We start from the raw sequence: 26,126 nt of genomic DNA on the forward strand, positions 1-26,126 counted from the left end.
TGTGGGGCCCAGAACTGCACAGAGCACTGAGTCGGGTGAGGACCCCAAGGCCAAATGCAGCGGGACAATTACCCCTGTTCGTTGTCTGGTTGTGCTGTGCCTGATGCACCCCAGGATGGGGTTTTGCCCTCTGGGTTCCAGGGCACACCCTGCTGACTCGCACTGAGCTGCTGCCGACCAGCACCCCCAGATCCCTCTTGGCAGGGCTACTCTCCAGCCACTCCTCTCCCAGCTTAGTCTTGTGCCCAGCATTACTAATACTGCTCCTTTCAATAGGAGTCAGCACGAGGGAGCTGTGCCCAAATAATATCAATGTACAACACCCAGTCCATTGAACTCAAAACCACTCCCACTACCACCATGACACTGCTGCATAAAATACCTGACATAAACAAATAGCTGACCAAAATAAATTAAATGAATACTGAATGTCTAGTCACTGCTTAAAGCCAAAAAAATGCCCGAGAGTTAGGTAAGTCTCCTAGAAGAAATTAACAAACAAGGAAACATAAACCATGACATTTTCAACACATTGACATCGATCACCTATGAAGAAGATATAGGCAACAGCTCCTCTGATTATTCAGTCACTCAACAGTGATAATAACCAGAAGTAACTTCCTGAGGATATAGGCAGTGGTAATGGCCCACAGGGGAGCAATTCACAGAAACTCTCCAAAATCTCCCTGAAAGGTAGTTAACTAGGTACATTATGTAACTAGATATTATTTGTTTCTCATTTACTACGCACACACACACTAGTTTAGCTCTTCAGCAGAAGATAGGAACATACATAAATATATGGCTGAATCGAGACATAAAAAACCAGTGAGTTTCTCTCCTCTCTTCTGTCTAGACAAGACAGCCAAGCACCTGCCTTGTGGGCACAAAACTGCTCCCAAGCCAAAGGTGTAATTAAAGAATCATCACCTCCTTGCTATCCACATTTTCTTTTTTTACCTTTCTAGGCTGTTTCTTTCTTTAGTCCCTCACATTCCGAAATGTCAAGAGCTAATGAATCACACATTATTTATATTTTATTGTACAACACATAATCCAGGTGTCCCATTTTAATCACTTTAGTCTTGAAAAATTTCCTGTGAAATGAAGCATTTGTCACTCAGCAAATACTTCTGTAACAAAATAGCTTTTATTATTATCATACTGTTACCAAGTGATTTTTTTCCTGGCAAAAATAGTAGGCATTCATTTTTTGAAAAATACTACAATGTAGAATTTTTTTTCAGAAAGGTAAGATGCTGAACAGTTTAATCTAAATTAACTGATTGGGATTTATGCAATCGCTACAAAGAAATGCAGATATGTGTAATTTTCTCTTATAGCATTGAAAGAAGCAAGGAAATTGTCTTCAGGAAAATGTCCATTTCTTGTATGGCCTGATATTGCACAGATAAAGTAAATTCAAAGTTGTAAAATATTAAATAATGAAGGCTAACACTGAGACACTGATAGCAAATAAAGATCACAATAGGCAGATGCATTTTGTTTTCACAGTTACTGTTTGGCTTCCATTGCAAAAGGAATTTCCCATCACTCAAAATAACACTAATAATTTATAATGCTTGATAAGGATTTTATATTCGCTTTTGATTTATGCAACAGAATGACTCACTGTCCACGTGATACAATGGAACAAACTGCTCAATCATACAGGAAAAGGGTTCCCGCATTTCAACTTTTTAGAATGCTGTTTTTTATCTACCCCAGAACTCTGGAAACCAAAAGGAAATTCAGATTACAACAGAACAAGAGCAGAAGCTCTGACCAGACCATTTCACGTTCAGCTCTCCCAGAAGAGTGTACCATACAAGTTTCAAGTCATTAAGCTGCAAGCCTCCAGGCCACCCCAGATTCACAGCATGTGCAGTGCAGGCGATCTGCACATATGGACTGGCTGTCTGCCTAGTGCTTAACAAACACATGACAACACTATCAATCTCTTTGCAAATGCCTTCTTAATGGATATATGCATTTCTGTTTCCATTATGTGCTGGTCCTTAAATAGCACAAGGGGCATTCTTCCAGTCTGAAGAAAGCTTGCTTCAAGGTAGAGCAATAGAAAAAAAGGAATAGTAGACTGTGTAATTATTCCATGACCTCTGTGTGGTAATGAAATTCAGTAGAATTTTATCTTTATGCTGTTTATAGTTACCTTCCTTCTATATATAAATATATATATAGCTAGGATTACTTGCAAGTCTTCTTGTGTCTTCGTTAATATACATACATGTACTGTAGTTCTCAGACCATTTTTTGAAGCTTTTTCTCTTTCACAGCTCTTCACAGCTAACCAAAATTGTCCCACTAATTGCCACTGAAAGTGACAAAATCACTCATGAGGTTCTATTATGATAGACAATTATAATGTGAACCTTTTTGTTTTACATTTTGTGCATCAAAAGAATTTCTTAGGATGAAATGTTGAATGCGCTTGGAGCATTTTCTCTGGAGAAGAAAACAATGGGATCTTACAAATGTAAATAAATACCTGGAGGGAGGACATAAAACCAGACCCAGGCTCTTTTAAGTGGTTCCTAGTGACAGGACAAGAAGCAACGGGCACAGAGTGAAACAGGAGGTTTCTGCTGGACATGAGGAACCAGTTTGCTGCGAGAGTGACTGAGTTGTCCGGAGAGGTTGTACAGGTTCTATCCTCAGAGACAGTCTAAAGTTGTCTGAGCATGGTCTTCAGCAACCGGTTCTTGGTGGCCCTGCTTGAGCAGGGAGATGGAGCAAGAACACCTCCAGAGGTCACTTTCAAACTCAACCATTCTTCTAGTCTGTGATTCTGTAATATTGGTGTGTGGCCTGGTAAAATTTGGTAGCAGAAGTATTTTATTGATAATTTCAAACATCTCAACAAAAACCAGTTCAAGTGATGGTATAATTTAATTTGTCATTTACTGGATCTTTATTCAGATTCCCTGTGCTAGTTGCACAGGTTATTTTGCGGAAAAAAGGATATTCCTGTCTTCTTGCTCCTTTTGCACTAAGCAAAGTTTTCCACCTCACCTTGCCCCCACCCCAAGCTTACTTCTGCACTTGTTTCTGGTTTTGAAAAGAGAAATAGAGCAAACCAAAAGCCTGACCCCTTGGTAATATCAAAGTCTGTTGTTACAAAACACAACTGATTTTAAATCTCTCCCAATACATTGGAGGACTTTAGCTATAGATTAAAAAGAAAAAAGGAAAAATCTTTAACACTGGGTATCACTTATTACAAATCTTTATGCAAAAGACTCAATAATTTTGAATAAACTAAAATAGCAAATGAAACAACTTAAGATAAATGAGCAACTTACTGTTTATCATTCACTCTACTCTCCTACTGTAGCCTACAAGGACTAATACCTTAGAATTATCACTTGCAGAGTGAAGTTTTACATGGTTTGTGCAAAAATAATATAAAGTGGCCTACAGAGAGGGCAAAAGACAGAAAGTAGTAATATATAGTTCTTCAACACAAGAAAATTAGGCTGTTCTCCAGAAAGGGAATATACTTCACCTAGAAAGCTGAATTACTGTATTTACTCCATACTGAGCGTTGCATTCCTGCCAATGCTAAGAACCTTTTTCAAGAAGCTCAAGAAATCAGTTCCCTAGCATCATTCACTGACATCAACAAACTTCTAACAACCCCCATGCTATGCTATCCTGACAGACTGGCATCTCACACGACGAGGTCCATGTTGCCCACAAATGAACACTACAGAGGTGTGGGCTATAACAGGTGCAGGCTGCTAATCCTTACAGTCAGTGAGAGCTCTCACTAGTAACTAAAAGACCATTTGGATGAACTATGTACATGGTAAATCCATGCTTGCATTACAGAATTTACCTTTAAACCCAGCAAATGAAATTCTAGAGATGTCAAGATATAAACACTTGTACACAACAGTCTTGTGAGTAACTGCATTGATCTCTAGCTTTCTTTTTCTAAGCAGCAAACTGTCACAGATGCTCATCTCTGACAACTGTCCGCATCCTTTAGCCTTGACACACTATATCCTGTTGGCTATTTTCAGCTTTTGACTCAGAAAAAATATTTTTATGGATCAATCAGAAGTCTTTAAAGCTGGTGGACAACTCTTCTAAATTATTCCAATCTGTAGTAATTTTCTTTTAAATTTGCTTCCCTAATGTTATGTGTCCTATTTTCTCTGAAGTCTAGTTATGATCCAATGTGCAATTAAATGGTCAGAAACATCTCAACTGAATTGGATATACTTGAACATACTCTGGGTTTTTCTCGCTTTAATAAACAGGGCGAAAAACAAAACCAAAGAGAATTACTATTTCCTTTGTTTTTCTGAGCCACAGAAGTATTCTGCTCACTTTGTTAAAACTATACACTCTTTTTGTGTTTATTTTCTGAAGCTAAACCTTTAGAAAGAAGGTAACTACAGAATACCAGCGATTTAGTGGCCTCCATCTTTGACATATTTTTTAAGCCTCTTAAACTGTACATAAAGAAATACGACAGAGGGTGATCAACTTCAAATACTGACCTTAAAAGGAAACTATACCCAAAAAATCAGAATCCTATGAGACATAGTAAACTGTGTTATAAACTTAAAACCTTCAACAACACCTGAATTCAGATAAGGAGACAATCCTGCTGAAGAGACCAAACAGAACAAAACTGTCTTATTACTTAGTTTCCACTTAAACTGGCTTTACAACTCTCCTTTTAAATGTTTCATGCTCTACTACTGCTCTCAGGAATTTATAAAAAACCTCTACTATAAAGAGGATAAATAATGCAAAAAACATTTCACAGAAATTTTTACTGAAGATGAATCAATCCAGAATTTCTTAAGACTTGTACTCTTAGAAATGGTAAATAGAATATTTGTTAGTTGTTTTTTTTTCCTACAAAAACATATTTCAGTACTAGTAAATCACAATATAAAGCCATTTAATTTTAGTGAGTAGTTATGTTTTAAAGGTGCCACCAGGCTAATGAGCCAAAGCTTAACAATTTGACACAACTGAACAAGTGCTGATGCCTGCATGTGAGGTGGCTGTAGCACTTGATCTTGCGGTATCAGCAGGAACAGTTAAAACAGATGCCACAGCTAATTTCATGGATCATGGTGCCTTCAGGAAAGAAGTTGGGTTTTTCATTTTCCATGAAGACTTTAATGCTTTATTTAGAGGATTTCTGACATGTAAATTAATCTGCATCTGGGATATAAAATATAGATATCAAGAAAAAATGAAATTAGTATTGTATTGGTATTGTATTTTGTGATGCAGATAAAAAGCAGCACAGTTGGGTAATTACTATACTTTGAGGCACATAGGATTGATCTAATAATTTTGTTACTGTATGTTTTCATAATGCTGATTCATCAAGAATACAAAAAGAAAATCTGTATTTACGAATAAAAAACCTGCCTTGGCAGTGAAAACAGTCAAGATATGAAAATGTATCACTTGGAATAGATTTAGGTCATGCTAACATTAGTACATATTCTTACCAAGAGTCTGAGTAAAGTTGTAGTAACCTACATGAAGACTCAAAGCTAGCAGGACTGTTTTGCATGCAAAGTAAGGATGGTGGTTTTTTTGAAAATACATCTTTCTCTTGCTTAAAAACACTGAGAAGCATGTAATAATTGTCCTGGAGAGTTATTGTTAAGTAACTTTTTCTAATACTGTTACATTTCTTTCTAACACTGCGTCATCATTTGAAACTTTTAGAAATTATCACAACTAGAAATGAGCGACGTGAACACGGCCTAGCTGTCATCATACCTTCAATGCACAGACAGGTATTTTCAGAGCATCACTGCATATGCACTACCACATTAAAATGTTCAGTAGTACTTTAAAACTTTACACCAACCAAGAGGACAATGGTTCTCAACTGTGAAAGTGTGTTCAAACATTTATGCGAAAAAAGGAAAAGTGGAACAGTAAATCAATATTGTTCTTCTGTCTGTATGCTCAGGAGAGGTGATAAAATGTTTTTTAGAGAAAACTTGTACTTTTATATGTAAGAACTGATTATATATTTATTATTGAAAAATTGTATTGTAACCAAGTAAGGATATGCCAAGTAAACTTTTCCTTGCGTAATAAGTTACTGGAATATTTGCTTAAAATTAGCTCAAGTAGAAACTAGTTACCATGACAGAAGCCAGCTTCAAGGAAGAAATGAGATCCAACATGTATGCTAAAAAAAACCAAACTGGGCCACCATATCACCAGGATATTAACTGTAATTAACACATTAAATTTCTGTCAATTTCAGTGTAGCAGCTGTAGAAACATCAGCAATAGCTGCCAAAGACGGACTTTTTAATCCCTGTCTTCTGAAGGACTTTGATATTTTAAAGAAAATACTAAAATTCTAGCAGCTATTAGAACAGTCACTTCAGAAAACTGATATTGCAACCATTTAACAAGGAGCACAGATAGCACAGTTGAAGCAGTAAATAGGATATTGAAGTACTAAAGACTCAATTAATATTACTGAGAACTGGTTGCCAAAAGGGTATCACATGTTCTTTAAACACCGCTCAGTTTACAGTCTACTTGAAGAGGACTCCATGAATCTCATTGATCCACTTTCAGAAGAGTACTGAACCATCATCAGTCCATTCCTGAGCTTCCTAAGGCTCTCAAGTAGCTTCACTGTTCAATAAACTGACATACTTACAGAAAAAATAATTCAGAATCAGGTTATGCAATTAGCACCACATGTTTTATCTTCAAAAAATAAGGAGGAGGAGCAAATTAAGTAATTTAAAGTGTAATTACCTGATTTACAAAAAAACCCTGATTTTTCTAGCAGTTATCTCCCACTGGTGAGTAATGAAAGACTTTTAAATATTACTGCATATTCACGGCATAAAAATAGTGTCACTAAAAAAATATTACCATCACATCAGTAATTGAGACACAAACACAGCAACATCCTGTTAGCTTATTTGAACATTGCATGAACAGAAAGATAATGCTGATCCAGACACTTAGCATATGATCTGCATCTCTTTGCTTATTTATTCTCAATACAACTACTGTGACACACTTCTAAAGCCTTTAATGTACCCTAAGATTGGCAAGGCCCCTTCATTTACATAATTAAGGCAATTACAGCCATTATAATCGAATGCAACACCATTTTAATAGTCTGGACTATATTTAAGCTTCCAGCTTTATAAGCCATGGAAGCTGGTTGGCAGAGAGCAAAAGAAAATAATGAATATATCCTAAAAAAGCATGCTCTCATGACTACCTAAAATAGTTTAATGGAGTTTGTTGTGCTACACAGACTAAGCTTTCCAAATAATTTGGGTGTTTTGGGAACTCTAGGACCGAATTTGTTCAAGAATTGTTCCAAGATCTTAGTTAAAGTTACAAAACATACAATGAAAACAGCATTAATTATCTTCTTTCATCATAACAGCTTGCCTAACTCTCTTAAAATTGCAGCAAGACACACAAAACCATAGGCTGATACACTGTAGATCACTTTTCTGCCTCTAAAGACATATTCACCATTTGGGCTTCGCCTCCTACTAAAACACAAGGGGAAAGGAAGTAAAGAAATCAATTGAGCTAATCAAAATTTTCATAATAAATAATTTTGAAGCAACCTCTTACAGAAAAATCTTTTCTTCTGTGTATGTATACTTTGTAGTAGTAAGAAAACAAATCTGAATGACTCATTACTCACCTTGTATATATTGAGTCTTTACCTAAAAAGAAGCAGTGTATGAATGGCCCTGAGTTCTGGAAGAACCCCACAGAAATCAAGGATTACAAAAAAGGCAATGCACTCTAAGCATCCACCCCACGTGAATAAGCTCAATCCCACATATTTAGAGTGAACCAGCTAGCTTTGCTCAAGATGCAGTTTGGGAAGTTGACCCTGAATTGCTCCCTACACACCAGATGGAAAAGGAATGCCATGCTGTGCCCAGCTCCTTGAACATGCACACCTGTTCTCTAAGCCACAACTTGCACAGGACATACATGTCCTCGATGTCCTGTGATAAGAAGTACTCACACAGTGAGCAGAGATGCAACACTGACATTATTTTAGAAATTAAAAACTATTACACAAATACTTTTAACACAGGGCCAGATCTGCCAGTTCAACACTCGCTGGTAACAGAAGAAACATCAGAAGCAAATTCTCCAAGTGCAACTCACCACAGTAGGACAGAACTGCTTTCCAGGGCATTATTACCTTAAGAATTTTCCATTTAGAAGCAAATTCGTGGATATGATGTACATACCTGGATTTGACAAAGCTGTATAGATTTGAGTACCCAAAGCTTCCAAAAGCGGCCATAAAAAGTGGAATGACTTGGAAATAAACAGGCCAAATTAAGAGCAAAGACCAGGTGGTTCTAGAGAAGACTGCTATTGCAAAGGCCCTTGGAACTGTGAGCAAAGAGCTGTTTCCAGTGATGGGTATGCAATATTCCCATCTTCTCTTCAGTGTCATAGCTCTTTGCAAAATTGACAACAAGCATTCAGCTAACAATCCTTTCTCAGTCTCACACTTAATCCTGGCAACAATAAAATGTTCTTCTTCAAAGCATTCTTGAGTATTTTCTGCAGTGTTACGGGGATTATTTTCATAAAGACAGCATATACAGTCTAGTCTTTTTTATATAAACAATATTATAGAATGGACAATCTTCCCATAATCCTTCACTTCTTCCTTGTAACAGTCAAGCTCAATGGAATTTTAATTTGTTCTGCAATTATGATTTCATTGCAGAAAAATAGCAAAAATAAAGATCACTGCTCAAGCACATTTTACCTTTTTTCTTGTTATTTTACACTATCAGCTCCACTCTGATAAGAATTAGTAGTATTCTTTTTACTAGAATGTCTCTGCCTCATTGCTCTACCTGCATTTGTAATATCACTTCTGCACAACACGTATTTCTAACACTTGTTTCCAAATATCCTAATCCTTGTAAGAACAGAAAGAAAAAGCAAAAATCTTTTAGCCAGAATATCATCTACCAATATACCAACCAATTCTAGTTATCCTTTTCAAACTATAAAGGTGTTTAAAACGAAGTGAATACACACTGCTCCATGCAGAATAAATTTGAAATTATAGGAGAAATGGGCATCTGGAGCAAAACAGCAAAACTGACAATGAAGTCACTTGTACAGCCTAATAACAGCTTACACAGCTGCACCTCCATTTCTCCAGTCCTTCAGACACAGCCACAGGCCCTTCATCTCTTCCACATCACACATGCACAATACCTGTAATACCAAGTAGCCTGTAAGACTCCTTTCCAATCTTTCCCAGCTTCCAGAGGAAGGAAGACCAGGTATGTGGGTGTGCTCTGGCCAAGCCTAGGCTAATTGAAAAGGGACCCAGGGATTGTGGGCAGATCAGGCCAGATCACTCTCACTCCAAACACATTCTCTGTCATTCTACACTACATTAGATTGCTGCTAATCACACTACATTACATTACTACTAATGATAGAGAAGCCTCTTTTTAGAAAGTCTTAGCATGGGGTTAGATTAATGAAGATACTGCTGACAATTTTACTTGGTTCAGTGTCACTTGAGAAAAAAAAGATAGTTGAAAAATTTAAAAAAGACTCATGCAAAAAATTTATCTTGTCATTGAAGAAACAACCAATAAAATTAGCTCCACTGAGTTTCTGTTATTACACAAACACAGTAATAAATCCTAAATAAATTCCTTCTACAAATACAGTAACACAGGATTTTTATGCTAGCAAATTCCCTTCCTGTCACAGACATGAAAATATTTTACAGATACAAATGAATTGTTGCAGAGATTATTAGTCTGCTATCTTAGAAATAACGTACCATTTATAAAATATCTAGTAAAGCTCTAAAATCTGGTAAAACAGTAGTATTTCTTATTAATGAGCAAGTAAAAAAACGTCTATCTTTCACCTTATATACAACAGAGAAAAAAGAGACTTTCTTAATGAATTAGGCTAAGTTTCAAATCATAAACTACAATGCATCCATTTTCACTTTATCTTCAAATAGCTTCAAATCATATATAATATATACTTACAGCTCACCATTACTTTAAATGTATACAGCAAATTTTAAAAGGTGAAAAACAGTATTTTAGCTTGCATGCTTGGTTAAATATAGGTCAAAGATGAATAGCTTTAAGACTGAAAAGTAAAAACTACGTATTCTAGTACAAAAAGCAATAAAAGCAAAATGAACATTAACTTTTAAGTCAATACCCTCTGAAGAACTACAATGGAAATACAATAACACATTTTAGTTTTGTAGCCCCTTTAAAATCAAAAGGTTTCAGAAATAGTAATAAAATAGTGTTCAGAAACATTAGTAGAGTAAGAAGGCTTACCTACGGATAATGTCTTCCTCTAACAAGGAAACTGAGTCACAATGTTAGAGCCGATTTACTTTTAAATCAATAGCAAGATTCACACTGATGCCAGCAGAAAAGGCAAGAGCAGAAATACGAGCCCAGATTCAATTTTTATTGTGAGCCCACAATGACATCAAGCTCAAGCAGTGTATATCAAAGCAGGTAAGACAAACTCCTGGATCCGAGTGCCTCCACTGAAACCACTGATCATTATGTTCTTGTATTTCAGGCTTCATCTAAACACCATTTTGAGAAAAATCAGCAACATTTTCTAATGAAAATTAAGCAACTAAGAAAGCAAAGATATTTTCTTTTGTTGTTACATTCTATAGAACTGCAGTAGCAATTACATTAAAAATATCTTACTGAATATAAATGTATGGCTAAGAAGAACAGTAAACTATAGAAGGCTGACAATTACCTAGTGCAAATTTAACTCACATATATGAAGTGTTGCTACCACCTATACTCCCAGACTACCAAGACCACCTCCCTTCATTCACTGTGCATAATCCTAAGAGAAAGTTAACAACTGAGAGCAGCTTGCCCATGATGAGAACACGTCCCTTTGTGTTTCTTTTCATAGGCTAGGTACTTTATTTTCTGTAACATGCATGACAGTGTGAAATTAAATATTACAATTAGACCTTTTCAGATATATTTTAAAACCTAACAATATATTTGTAAATAAAGCCCAAACAGCATTATTACATACCATCAATTTTCTTTGGTTGGTTTTGCCTTATTTCAAGTTTGAAAGTTACATTTTATCCTTGACCACACTGCATGAACCTCTTCATCTTACACATGGGAATTTTGCTCTCCATTTCATACAAATGGCCTCTTCTGGCTACCCCATAACTGGTCACCGATAATATCAGGCCTAATTGGCCTAGCACGTGTTGGTTTGAATGCAGATTCTTATTCTATTGATGTCGTGTAGTTACTTTTTCAAAACAGAAAAAGGGAATTACAAAGCAATACTGTCACTGAAAGGCAAAAATACAAAGTAGAGATTAGGGAGTTAACAAGTGTTATTTTTGGCCCTCAACCTCTTTATTTGTGAAGTCTGGAAACCAGTCAGTGTTCTCTCTGAATGAAAACAAAATAAAAGCTCTTTTTTGGCATCTATACCTGTACTATATGAGGAATAGCAGAGGTCATGTATTGAAAAGATGATGCTATGCAAATTAAATCAGAGGATTTCGGAGAGTGCTGCTTGGTTGTTTGTCCCTCTATTTGTTTTTCAAGCACTGAGGCACACAGAATGAAGCAGTACCCACAGTGCCTTTAATCCTACTCTTATTTATCCCCACCTCTACATAGCAATTAACAATTCAGCAATATTCAGCATGGAACAGAATGCAGCTGAGAGAGCAGTTATATTCTGTGATTAAAGTCTTCCAGACATGCTAACTGAAAATACTTTCAGCATGCAATGCTGCCTTCTCACCTCCTTCTGGCAAAAGCTTAGAATCAGAGTATGACACTTATAAGAGCTTCCCTGTTACCTACATAGTCCTCCTCATATGCTGAAGTAAAGAGAAGCCCTTTTTTTCTTCCATGAATATAAGCCTACCTCTCCTATTTTAGTGAAAATACCAAGTGAGCTCTTAGCAAAGGATTTATCAGAGATTAACTCAGAAGTTATTGAGAATGAATCCTTCTATTTCAATAGCTAATAAAAATGCATATTCAGTATTTTCCCAACAATACTATAGCTTTTGCCATTTAAACTGCAGGACCTTCGGTCGGCCCTGAGCTTTTAGATGTCCCAGTTGAATCTTGACTCTGTGTCAGGGCAGAAACACAGCCTTATTCCTATGATGAAGATATCCAAAGACATAATCCAGGAGGATGCTGTAGTACACCTCAGCCAAATCTTTGAAATAGACTGTTTGGGAGACAAGGATCCTGGGCATGTCATGGCACACATTTGTCACAGTGTCAGTGTAGCTTGACAGGGAAACAAAACAAAGCACTCTGTCCAAAGATATTTAGTTTTAAGAATAATTAAATTTGCCCAATGTATGTACTCTGGAGTGGAGCAAATTTGAGATAACTGACAACGAATGCTTTTCTTAGATACCTCTGAAGGTCTTTGACCACAGCCAAGAGCTGTCAGCCATACACTCACCTGCTGATGAAATTTCTGCAGAAATGCCCACGGTCTTCACTGACCATGTTCCTTCAGACTGACATGCACAGTGGGAATTTGTCATCTGTGCTGCCAAACATCTCATATTCAGGTGACAATAGAGAGACATACCCCAGGTATTTGGTCCAAGCAAGCACAAAATAAACAAACCAGTCCAGAAACACTATCATGTATCTTAAAGGTTTTGCATGTAATTAATATTTTATACAATTTTTCATTTACTTATTTAATCAGTAAGCCTCATGCAACCTAAATAACAAGCAAAGGAGACACAGAAGGAAATGCCTGCAATGATGCAGTAAGTGCAGTACCATTTAAGGCAGAGTGAATAATCTCTATCTCAATTTCTGAATGGAAGTGAAACACTTATTTCAGAGACTGACGTATTCCTTCCTCTGCATCATTCTGCAGCTTCTGAAAGATATTAAATGCTACAGTTGATCATACAGAAGGCTGTTATCTGGGACCTCCCTTTTTATTTTCTGGAAGGTGGAATACAAAACATCTCACTCCTCCAACCTCTACTTTCCTAAAAAATAAGTACCAATCAAATATAATTAATTTTCTTTATCTTAACTAGTAATCCAAGCACAATGATAGTAAAAAAAAAAATACAAGGAAATACTAAGACTGAAAATAAGGTAAATTTCTACAGGAAAAAATTTTAAGAGAAAACAAATCCTGGCTCATGACAGTCCTACCCTGACTCCTCAAGCAGTAGTCAATTCGATCCAGAACTGCTCTTTCTGTCAGCTAGCAAATGTAAGGTATTATACTATAAAAACACAAATATAGGAAGGCCTTATATTTACCACATGAAATGACATAAAATTTTAACTCTGTTTACTTCTTATGTCCTTTTTTCTAAGACATATATTTCACAGACTGACTTATTTCTTTATGTAGAAAAAAACCCCACAGGTTTTGATCAATACCAATAATGAACAGTATTACTATACATTATATTAATTATGAATTAGATATCAATTAACTAACAGTACAAATTACTTTCAGCTGTTCATCTTTTTTCTATTGCAATGTCTTGAACTAAAACAATGTCATATTCAGCAAATGTATTCTGAACAATTGTTTCAGAATATGAGTACACTGCTGTAAAGATACATTTTACATTTTGTGAAAAATTCCAACAAGCAAGAAAACTTGGCATGATTCCAGAAGCATTATCACTGAGTTTGTTAGGGAATTGCAACAGTCATTAATGATATTCATTAGCATCAAAAGAAGCTGATGCACCTGAGATAAGTATTTTGAATATATTAACTTGCAAAATAAAACACTGTGAAGCAGGGAGTTCACTTGTGACTACAGATCATTCAACTTTTTGGTTTTTGCTTTTTTCCACCCAGTATTAAGATGACAAAAATAATAATTTCCTTTTTTCCAACAGGATGGTAAAATTCGCACTCAAAAGCCTTGAAATCAGTTAAGAACTTGAAAGAACTCTCCCATAATCTCACTCTTTCAATCAGATTTGGAAATTTACAGTTTTATTTTCTTGGAGAAATGTTGGTAATACACACTTATGTTACACAAATTTGACCATTTCAGTGTCTATTCATGGGTTTAAAAGGAATACACTACATATCAAACATGAACCAGAAATAAAATTAAACTAGAATAAAATTGTTGTCTGGATAAAGCACAGTTGAAAAAAAGAATAAATTAAAACTTAATTAAATAAATTAATTAGCGAGAAGTACCAAACAACAGAAAAACACGCAGAACTAATTTTGTTCAAAGCTCCACGTTTTTTTATGGAAATAAATCGCATAAATTAAAATGAGAATCTGTTAATGAGACAATACAGAAAATTCTTATTTCTTTCACCCTGTTTCTTTCCTGTTTTAGGTCATCTAATTTTCCCCGAAGAAATCTTGCTAATATTTTAATCTCAAGTTGGCTGAAAGGAAGCATGTTTTAAATAAAGTCAAAATAGCCAACAGCTAAAAGCTTTTTAAATCATTGAAAGAGGTGATGCAGGTCGGTGAATTGTACATTACTAAATAAATGTAACAAAGCTTCAAGTAAATGTGCTACTGCAGTAGGTGAAAAAAATAGTTTAAAATGTGAACTCTAACAGGTAGCAGCTAAGTTTGTGGGTATATGTGAATTTCAAAATTGGAACTTTTGGGCCCTCCTTGCTGGCTGCAACTGGTATGGACTGGTATAAATTTTGACAAAAAAAGGGGCACATTAAATAAAGAGACGTGGACCAAAATTAACAAATATGAGGCTGATAGTGCATTGCACCTCTACACACAGCCTATTTTGATTGGGAAAATTGGGGCAGGGACTGAAAGGATGGATCCTGGAAGAATAGCTTCCAGGATGGATCCTGGAAGAAGGAACCTTCCCTGAAAGAAGACATTTAAGATCCTGGCTGCTGGAAAGATGCTGGAAGTGAGGAGAGATTGTGGAAATCAGCAAGATGCACTGAGATGAACACTGAGGGAGTCACAGGGACTGTGGCCCGATACACCTTGGTATCTCTGTGCAGCTTCAGAGCAGAAACCAACACAATTTTCTGCCTGACTTTCCCAGGTCACCAGTAATCCCCCTGCTTGGAACGAGAGTGAGAGAGGCAACGCAAGTTGTGAAATCAAGCTGAGTAAAAGCAGTATCTCATCAGTTCTTGAACAAATTGCAACACCCAGCTTCAGTACTGGCTCTTGCTTTGTTGTGCATGTGATAGTTACAGAACAGGCTAAACTTCATTGCAAGGGGAGGTCTACCAGTTCCTATGCATTCTAGACAGCTGAATATGAAAGCTAAGCACACTTACTACCCAAAGGGGAAGCAGAAAAAGGATTGATGTGTACTTGTTTTCTGGGCAGTTGGGAACAGAGGGGGAGATGGGTGATCTGAACTGTCAAAAGGTAAAGCAGATGAGGTGTCATATGCAGAGCTAAGTGTTAAAGGTTAAAAGGACTTGTACATCCTTAAAAATGAGTGCAACATTTGCATTCACCCCATGGACTGGTCTCACACTTCCTTCTCCCAGTGACCCCGTCGGCAAGACCACACTTTGCATCAGGTGCATTTGTTCTTACCCATCACACGGAGGAGCAGGACAAGCAAAGGACAGGGCTTGCTGTATCTCAGAGACAAAGGACCATGACCATTATTTGAAAAAAAAAAAAAAAAAAAGGTGCTCACACACTGCCAAAGGGGCAAAAGACTCCTTGGTTTTGTAAAAATGTGCAGTGCACAGAATCCTTCCTAGTTTCTGGTGCCACATAACCACTGGGAAAAGCCTCAGAAGCGCTTAGAAAAATGAAGATCTGCAGATTCCAGCTCAATGAAATCCATTCATTCACAGCTGTGCAAGTCAGTACAACCTGGATACCCCAGATCCTGGCACATGCTTGAAAAGGAGACTGGGGCAAAAGGGGGACATGAGGTGATGGCTATGCCCGGAAAACAAGATGCCTCCTCATGTGTCTCTTATTTAACACCTCTCTCACAAGTGGTAGTGCTTCCCATTCATTCTCCTTTACCTTTTTTTCTTTCTGCTTCTGCACAACTTCCAAAGCCCTCCCTCTCTTCTCTACTGCCCATATTCATTTATTTCTAACTTTGTTGCCCTAATACTGCCTCTAATGCTCTGCAGATGTCCCCCTCTCATTTATAACCCTAAGTTTATTTGTCTTTTTTGTCTCTTTTTAAAAATTACTGGCGTACCTATTGTAGTTTATACTTTACATAATACCCATTGCTTTCTCTATATTCAAAACAAAGATGACAAAGATTTTTATTTTATTGTGGGGTTTGGGCTTTTATTTGCTTGTAACTTTTGTTTTCCTTAACAACTTATACATCTAGATACAGATCAAGTTCTTAGCACTCTCATTTATGGATTTAACCTAAGAGCCCCTGCACATCAATTAAGTTCAATGTTTCTAAATGTATCATTAAAATGAGACAGCCTTCACAGAAGCCCAGATGCCCTCACCTGCCTCCTGCATTCATCAGAGACATGGATAAGAAAAACTTGATAGTTCACTTCCAAGTAAGAGGACCCTATGATTTCATTATTAGGTTTACATACATTTTAAGAAGAAAGTCTGTTTTTCTGAATACTGGTTTAATTTTACTTCCCAAAGGAGTATGGGGATCCACACCAAGACTATTTTGGGAAAGTTCATAGACATAGCTTGCTCTCCAGATACACCAAAAAAAAAAAAAATCCAGTAAATTTTCAATCTGAAAAGATGAACAATTGTCCTAAATAGCCTAGGCAGGGGATGTATTTTAGGAAGCCCTTACTTAAGTCATCCTTGAAACAGGAACAGTAACCTTACTTTGCCTGTTTGGCTTTGTCAAATTTGTAAGCAGTTGACATATATCTGCAGCATAGAATCATGGAGCCACATACACGTTTAGTTTGGAAAAGGTCTCCAAGATCACTGAGTCCAAATGCTACAACACTTTACAGAACTCCACTTACAGACAAAAATTGCATTCTTACAACTTTTGTTATAAGAACTTCTGTTGTAAGAAATTTTGTATCCTGTAACAAAAAAAGATGAAATTTCACTGAGGATACTCAGCTTACTTTCATGTTTCTCAAGTTTCCTGACTTTTGGCCTTGTAAAGAAAACAGATTAACAAATTTCAGCATTGCAATAAAATGCAGCATTTGGAAAAGCCCTGTATTTTTCTTGCTCTGACAATCTGTCAGGACAGGATTAGTGTTAATTCCCAAGCCCAGGAGACCTTTTTTTTTCTCTTTTACATAACTAGGCACAAGTAATCTTGACCCCTTGGCAGCTTAAATCATCAAGAGTTCATTCTTAATTTTAAAAAATTCCAATTTTTGAACCAAAAAAAATTTGTCTATACATTTTTTTCAGTGTTTTAGTACAGAAGTACGAAAAATAGAATATGCTTGAAAGAACATACAAAAGGAAAAAGATAAGTGCATCAGGTGAAACAACTTCCAGCAGAGAAAATGCTAACCTTATTTTGACAAAAACTAAGGGCAATGATAGCATATTAAAAGACTAACACTGGAGAATGGTAAGCCTACTACTCACAGAGAGATGCTTTTCGCCTCACCATCTTAATTTCACTTCATGCCCGCTGTTAAGCAAATATTCCCATATCCCTCCTGGAGACACAGAAATTATTGCTACTGGATACTGCAACCACATTCAGGTTACACTGTATATCTTATCAAAGGGACCACATTAGCCACACCACGCTGGGTCTTCCAGTGCTTTTCATTCCATTCAACAATGCAAGCAGATGATATATTTATCTATTTGTTTTCAAGATACTACATGAAGTTGTAAATTAATGCTTTAAAAAACATCAAGACTATAATTTTACAGAGGGGTTACAGCACAGGGAGCATTTAATTACATATATTCAATTAATATTTAATTACACAATCAATTATATTGCCAAAGATGAAAAAAGGAACCTAAAGAAGTGTTTCAGAGCAGGTTTTTAATTCACTTGTACGCCTGCACACAGTTTAATCTTTATCGTGGTCATCTTCATTGTTAGAAGAACATTAATTTGCTTTTTAAACTAAGAAAAAAACATAGTTTTGACAGGAGCTACAGATTATAATGGAAACAGTAAGACTATCCTGCCCAATAAATCTGGAATAGTGCTTCAAACTAAAATGAAATATCAACATTAATGCAGTATTTGTTCCTTTTATTGCTACAAGGTTGCTACAGGAAAAAGCCCATCATCTTTAAAAACTAATTTTGCTGTATTTTCAATGGTATTTGTGCATAAAGGTTCTAGCTTACTCATCAAAAGTGTTACTATACAGAAAGAACAAAAAAATGCATCTAACAGAGATCAGTCTAAAATTTTTAAAATGCAGACCTCCAATCACACTTTTCTTGGCAAATTCAGGTCCATGGTAGCCTAAAACCTCATAACAGCTCTCTATTCAGAAGCACCGAAGACAGTATCACGTTTTATTAACAACAACCTTCCATAATCACTTGGAGCCACTGAAATACAAATATGCTTAACCACCATTTCTTTTTTCTCCAGTTTGCTCCAGTTGCACCAATGGCTAAGAAGCAATGCAAAGCAACTTCATTCTAGCAGCCTAATCTCATGCATGGTCCAAAAGGAAGGTGACTTATTCCTATCAAGCAATTTTCAAATGAACTCACATAACACAGCATTTACTAACAGTTCTACAGCGCAACTGCTTGCTCCTATGACCAGCAACAAGGACTTCTAAGTTTCCTTCCTTTCTACCACACTTTGTTTTCCTGACTATTCAATTGAAAACACTGAGGAGCAAGGAATTAATTTCTTCTTTGTCTTAAATCCACCTATAAGCATCTCACGGAGTATTAAATAGCAAATGAAAAAAGAACAGCAGTAACTCATACTACAATAGCTCATGTGAAAAATACCATGGTATTTTACCATAAGTACAATTTCAAAACCCTTGGCAAAGGAACAACCTTGAACAAAATAAAGCAGGTTTTATTCAAGAATAATCAGTGTTTCTGTAATATCTGATAACTGTAATATTCTGTGAACAAAATCTTCCTTCCTGCTGGAAATGCACATTAAAAATATTACACGAATTACCATCACTCACCTCTCCTGTCATTTCTGCCTGCACTTGTGGATTTGTCAGAAGGGCAAGGGCAACGTCCTTCACATTTCACTGAAATTTGTTTTCCTGAGACACAGGCTTGATAGTCTAATTTGCACTGTAAAGAGAGAGAATGACTATCATTAGTATAAACATATTTTATAACAAAAAAATTATAGTTCTAAGAAATTTGAAGCAATCTTTCATGAAATGCTTAAATCTTTGCAGACACAGGAGCTAAGAAAAGTCTCCTGCTACTTTCAGAACAAAAAGTAGATTAAATAAAGATACAAAGATTTTAGTCCCTAACCTGGCTACAGTTTCAGACTCAATTCAAGCATGAAGGCACTTGTGGTGTGAGACTGACTTGAATATCCCTGCTAGACAGAAGTAGACTGCATTGGTTTTATCTGTATTCTATGAGCAAATAAACACAGCAACAACATTCATTATTGATAGGAAGCAATAAACAGTCAATTTCTATAGAATTTATCACTTAGTTTCTATCTGTAAGATGACAGTGTCCTGGTAAAAAGCATTAATGAATAAAATGAAAAGCTGTGCCAAATGTAATTCTGCAGAGTGACTATCTTTCCTGATACCTAATCTGAAACAGATTCATTTGTGAGGTTGTCATCTGTGTACTTACAGCTCCAATCCAGAAACCATATAAAAACTATCTATATCTGAGGAACAGAATTGTTTCAAGCATGTAAAAATAATGTAGTTTAAAAACACATACAGAGAAAATAGTTTCGTTGTAAACATTGTCCTTCTTTACTGAAAAGCTGAACTCTTCTTCTAATAAACCAGTTCTTTAAATAGAGATCTTTCTCTGGGATGTTTTGCCAAAGTATCATCAGGAAAAACATAAAAACAAAGGGTGAGCAGAGCATTTACAAGAGCTTTTGCAAAAAGCAAAAGAAGGAAGATTGTTTTGGAGAACACTTCATCCTTGAACAAAATATGGAAGATGTCTCATTTAATAGGAAAGGACACAGAAGCATGAGTGAGAAAACAATTCAAGTAACAAATAAAATTATGAAGTGTTTTCTATGTATCAACACTTCAGAACAATCTCACCAGAATGTCTCTTTTATTCCCTGACTCCTCTTCTGTTAGGGTAGCAAACTTCACTGTAATGCAGTTCCATTATATGATTATCAGGATTTCCAGGAAACCCTAAAGTCAAAGTTTGTCTCTCTCCTAAAATATGTAAGGTGTGGGAGCACTACAGCTATATAAGAATCAAGGAGCCTCCTGAAAGACTGCAGTTGAGGTTTCCAGAGGTTTCCACAGCACTGTGAATTTACAGAACTTCATCAACTTTTCAAGCAGTCAGACTTCTAGTTCTGTCCCACTCTCAGGCAGTTCTGTATCTTGCAGAACCCGAACTGCATCACTGTATCAAAATAATACATTTTTGCACCATTGCCAGTACCAAAAAGACAGAAATTAATACCTCAATTTTTTTGTATTTAAATAAATCATTATTGTACTTCAGTTTTGAATGTGTTACCTTTTGCCAAAAAGGCATGGGTAATGGAAAATGACACTAAAAGAACCTTTTAATTCTCCCAAAAAAACCTCCAACAGAACTGCTCCAATTGAAAGCTATATAGCAGCAATATCTCATAAAGGACTAGAAAATGGAAGTAAAGCAAACACCTGCCTATGCTGATTTTGAAACAACTGAATGCTTTCTCTACCTCAATTATCCTGGCTGTACAGAAGAGTACTTGCATTGGCTATGATACCCACCAGCCCTCTCTCCAGACAGTACATGACCTAATTAATCTCTTAATACTCAAAAGAATCTTGGCGTTTGTGGAATGGATTATAGCTCAAATTTATTACTTTTTCTGTTAAAAAGAGAGGTCCTTCTGTTTTTAAGATATGAGAGGTTTTATTATTCAAACTTAGTAGTTTAAGGATTCAAATCTACAGATAGCTGTGCTTTAGGCTTTGATTACTCCACTTTGTCAGATCACCACTTAAAATTTGAGATATAAACCCATTCCAGGTTTGTTTCACTGAGAACCACAGTATGAAGAGTGAGAAAAAAAATTAATAGGTTTTTTTTTTTAACTTCTGAAGATTTCTTTAATCCTTTCTCTGAGAGATTATTTTTTACAGATTCTGATGCTCCTAACTTTGATTCACTTGAATGTTGCTGAAGAGACTAGTAAATACTTCATAAGTGCTTCGGCTAACATCATGAGTTTCGAGTTTAGTCCTTTTGATTTATTTTTCTTTGAAGATGTCTACTCAGTCCTATTTGCAAATAACACTGTCCTTTTAAATGCTAAAAAAACTAAATGCTCAACACCTGGCACAGGTAGAGATACATGAGATACTGAGTGCACGGTCAGCACACAACACTTCCAAATCAGCACTCCTATTCACAGGTATGATCAAATTTTACCCTCACTGAACTCATTTTAAGGACAGGCAGGCAGCAGAGATATATTCATTGTTTTCAGAAACAAAGCAACATCATGGTGCTTGCCTAAGTTGGAAATGAATCAAGGCTGTTCTGACAATTTCCTATTAGCAGCTAACAACACCAGGAACCAAACTCTGGTCCAAACCTCTTGTCATCATTCCCCAAATTAACAGTGCACTGGGATACTGTAAAGATAGCTCAGTTAAATAAAGGTGGGCCAAACTTCCTTCTGTGTTATTCTCAAACTGGTAGAAGAGCAAGTAATACACATGAAAAATTACACAGAAAAAGAAATCACTGACATACAGGCTATGAGGAAACAATGAGAAATAGTGGTCAAAAAGGAGACACAGTGTGAGGGTATTCATGCCAGTGTACTCAAAGAGCTGGCTGATTTCATAATGAGATCTCTCTCCATGACTTTTCAACCGCCTTGGGAATCTGGAGAATCAACAGGAAGGTGGCAAATGCTGGCCCTGGTAACTACAAGTCTGCCAGTCCAACCTTCATGCCTGGTAAAATTATGGAGAAGATTACTCTGGGAGTTACTGAAAGACATGAAGGACAGTGTAATCACTGGTCACAGCCAGGACAGCTTCTTGAGGATGAAGTCCAACTTGACAATTTCCTTTTACAACAGAGTTATCCACTGAGCTGACCAAGGGACTCCAGTTGATATAATCTTTTTGGATTCCAGTAATGCTTTCAATACCGTCTCTCACAGTGTCCTTCTGGACAAAATATACAGCACACAGATGGACAAACCTATCATACAATGGGTGAGCATGTGGCTCATGGGTTGGACACAAAGTGCTATGGGGTAAATGGGATAACATTAGGGATTACATCAGGCTGGTGACCAGTTACTACTGGGGTTCCACACAGCTCCACTGTACGGCCAGTGCTCTTCAAGGTCTTCAAAAACAACTTGAACGCAGGACTCAGAAGTATATGAAATAAGTTTGCCAATGATATTCAGTTGGGAGGAACTGTTGACTCCCTCCAAGGCAGAGAGGCCCTGCAGAGAGACCTGGATAAATTATAGGGGTGGGCAATCACCAACTGCATGAAGCTCAACCAAGAAAAGTACCGGATTCTGTGCCTAGAATGGGGCAAATCTGGATGTACAGATGGACTGGGGAATGAAATGCTGGAAAGCAGTGCCGTGGAAAGGAAACTCAGGGTCTTGGCTGATGGCAAGTTGAATTTGAATCATTGTGCCCTGGCAGCCAGGAGGGCCAGCCGTGTCCTGGGGAGCATCAGGCACAGCATCGCCAGCAGGGCAAGGGAGGGGATTGTCCCGCTCTGCTCTGCACGGGGGCGGCCTCACCTCAAGTGCTCGGAGCAGTTTTGGAATGGCTGAGGTCTTTTCAGCCTGGAGAAGACTGAGGGGAGACCTCACTGCAGTCTGCAGTTTCCTCATGAGGGGAAGAGGAGGGGCAGGCACTGATCTCTCCTGTGTGGTGCCCAGTGACAGGATTCAAAGGAATGGCCTGAAGTTCTGTCAGGGCAGGTTTAGGTTGGATATTAGAAAAAGTTTCTTCACCCAGAGGATGGCTGGGCACTGGAACAGGCTCCCCAGGGAAGTGGTCACAGCACCACCCTGGCAGAGTTCAAGGAGTGTTCGGACAAGGCTCTCAGGCACATGGTGTGACACTCGGGGTATCCTGGGCAGGGCCAGGAGGTGGACACGAGGATTCTTGTGGGTCCCTTCCAACTCAGGTTATTCTATGATTCTAGTGGGTTGGAAGATAATCTAAAGGATATCCTATTAGACATGGAAGAGTTTTACAAGATAGAAATATAATAAAAATAGTCATAGTATTAAATTAGGCTAAAATATAATGCAATTCAATACAGAAAACTGCTATATTCTACTGTTAGGTAGAGAAAATAATTGAGATATTAACAACAAGCTGGAGCAACTAGCTAGACATCCATTCTAAAGGAAAAACAGAAGTCCGGTCATTATTAGAACAACTGAGCGGTATTTAAAAGCATTATACCAGGATATATAAATGCTAGTGCAACCTACAAAACATGTAAGATAATTTCACATAGCTCTGGCACCACTGTATAGCTTGTGACAAGGTTTCAAACAAAAGGAATTAATTGAAAAAAGGAGTAACAGGAATGATGAGAAACCTAGAAAATAGTCACGGAAAAGAGGCTGCAGGACTGGATCTTAAGAAAAGAGGATTCACATAACAGCTGTCAAATAGGCAAAAGACACCTGAAAGGTACCTGAAAAGAATACCACAATGAATGTTACAAGAAATAATTGTCTTAAATTGCTACAGAAAGGTATCAGATTAGATACTAGGCAGACTTTTTAAGAAGGATAGTGACATCTTAAATCGTTGGAGAAGCTCTTTGAATCTTAATAATCGTCTTTAGAACTGGGCTTAGATAAATCTGTCAGGAATTACACCTGTGTAGCTTATCTTGCTTTGAGAAATCAGGTGGATCAGATGGCATCAAGCTTATTCAGTTGGGAAGTACAGTACAGACCCGCTTCAGGAATGAAGCAGAGTCAAGAGATTATTGCTTGTATAAATTTGTTCATTTACTGAAGAGTTTGAAAGATGTGTAATGAATGAACTAGGGAGATGGCACAAAAGAAAAGTAATGCTTATACTGGTCTGTTGATCCTAGATAATTTCAGCATAATTCTGTTTGCTACTGAGTGTATTTGTGCTCTTCTGAGCTCTTGAAAACCTGACATATGATTTGGGAACATGACAAATATTTTTAGATAAACTAAAAAATTAGTTGAATACATAAACACTTTGCAATGTGAAATATGAACCAAAAAAATCCTTAAATTGGATATCCACATCTCACATATAACTTATTTGCTTTCATCTGCAGAACCATCTTCTATCTGTAAAACGAGATATCACACAGAGGGACAGTTGTGTGAGACAGCTGTAAATTAGTTGCTATTTGTAGACTTCTCAAAATGTACAGGGAATAAAGACATATTAACATAGATGAGGAACTTAGTTTAACTGTCTGGCTACCATATAATAAAAGGCATAAGAGTGTACTGACAATTTCCTGATTAGATAAAAGGGAGGTATGTCCATCCTGTGTGCTATGTGAGAGAAGAGCCCTGTTGGAAGAAAGCAACAGAATTAGGATTGCATTTTAAGTCTACACAAAAAGAAAGATAAAGTCCTTGTCCAACACTGACTTTGGCATTTCCTATCATTTTATCAATTTGCTTTTTCTCACAGACATAATTCTGTTCCTTTTTGAGAATGCTACAACCTCAGTGCAAGATAACATTTTTCCACAATAGTACTGTCTTGCCAGGAATATCTAGTGGCTTTTAAACAAAACTAACACCAACTAAGTAATGAGGATACTTGTGACTTCTCTGGCAAGTAAAGAACAGATGCTCATGAACTAGTGCCTTGAGGTACAATGTGCAGACACACCCCTCCAATCCCTCTTTTCCATCTGTATACATCCTGGGCAGCTGGGAGCAGATCTGGTACACCCTACAGCACATAAGTCAGCAGAAATAAGCTGCCAGGATATTCATCTAGATGTCCAGTGAATACTGTGGCCATTAGGTGCTTCAAGCCCTTCACGCTGAAAGACTGAAGTTTGGCCAGATACATCCATACACCCTTTTCTAAACAGAAGCATAACTTGTCTTGGACAAAGTGTGAATTCAGTGTTAAGTGTCTTTTAGATATTTTTGCCTGCTGAGGTGCTGATACTTACAGAAATGCTTTCTAGAACATCATCACATTTAATACCAAATGTTTAGTAAATTACTTTTTAGACAGCCAGTAATATTTATACAACTGTAAAGTGTCTCATCTTTGAAAGGTAACCATCACCTTTAAAGTGCACCTTATCTCAGTGACAACTCTGTAGAAGCCCCTTTTTGCACATTTAAAAAGCAAATAGGGCATGCTATCCATATCTAAGAAAAAATACACAAATGAATAATTAAACTCAGATTCCCCTGATAATTATTTGTGCATACACCACAAATAGAATCACTGGGCTAATTTGGAATATCCTTTCAAATCTACATGTTCCTACCAAAAAATGCCCACAGTTCTTCCTTTCCTGTATATTTTCTAGATAACATGGTCAGAAGATTTCTGTATGATGCAATCAACAGGATCTCTGTGTACTCTAGTACTTTGCTGGAGTACCACAAAGGTATATTTGTTCCAGTATCATTTTATGTTTCACAGGAAGAAATCTTTCCCGTAGAGCTCCACACTCATGCATCAATACAGATCTGTTTTCCATCTCTTGCTAGAAGCTGGCATCCCTGACAGCTGAACCAATAATCTCTGATTACTCAGTACTATGTGCTTTCAACTTATCTTCATGCTATGCTGCTTCTATTTTTTTATCCACATGCCCCATTTCCAAACTTTATTCCTATTTCACAAAGCTTACTTACATTCCCCAGCTCAAAATTTGTCTTCACTGTATTTGGTGCACATTGTCATGTGAAATTATGCCCTCAGATTTGAGTCTAAGTAAAATACG

At 36.9% G+C, this 26,126-nt stretch overlaps 1 protein-coding gene across 3 annotated transcripts in view; it reads right to left on the bottom strand.

The window, feature by feature from the left end:
- The window catches only part of SPOCK3 (SPARC (osteonectin), cwcv and kazal like domains proteoglycan 3), a gene marked incomplete at both ends in the record, with an annotated part of 168,865 nt that overhangs the window by 33,073 nt on the left and 109,666 nt on the right, over positions 1-26,126 (bottom strand). For all 3 annotated transcript variants that reach the window (XM_082282426.1, XM_082282427.1, XM_082282428.1), the window contains one exon: positions 19,160-19,274. In XM_082282426.1, the coding sequence (XP_082138552.1) occupies positions 19,160-19,274 (115 nt within the window). The remainder of the gene's footprint in view (positions 1-19,159; positions 19,275-26,126) is intronic.

This window comes from Coloeus monedula, assembly GCF_965178545.1.
Source record: "Coloeus monedula genome assembly, chromosome: 5".
In the NCBI taxonomy this organism is placed as follows: Eukaryota; Metazoa; Chordata; class Aves; order Passeriformes; family Corvidae; genus Coloeus; species Coloeus monedula.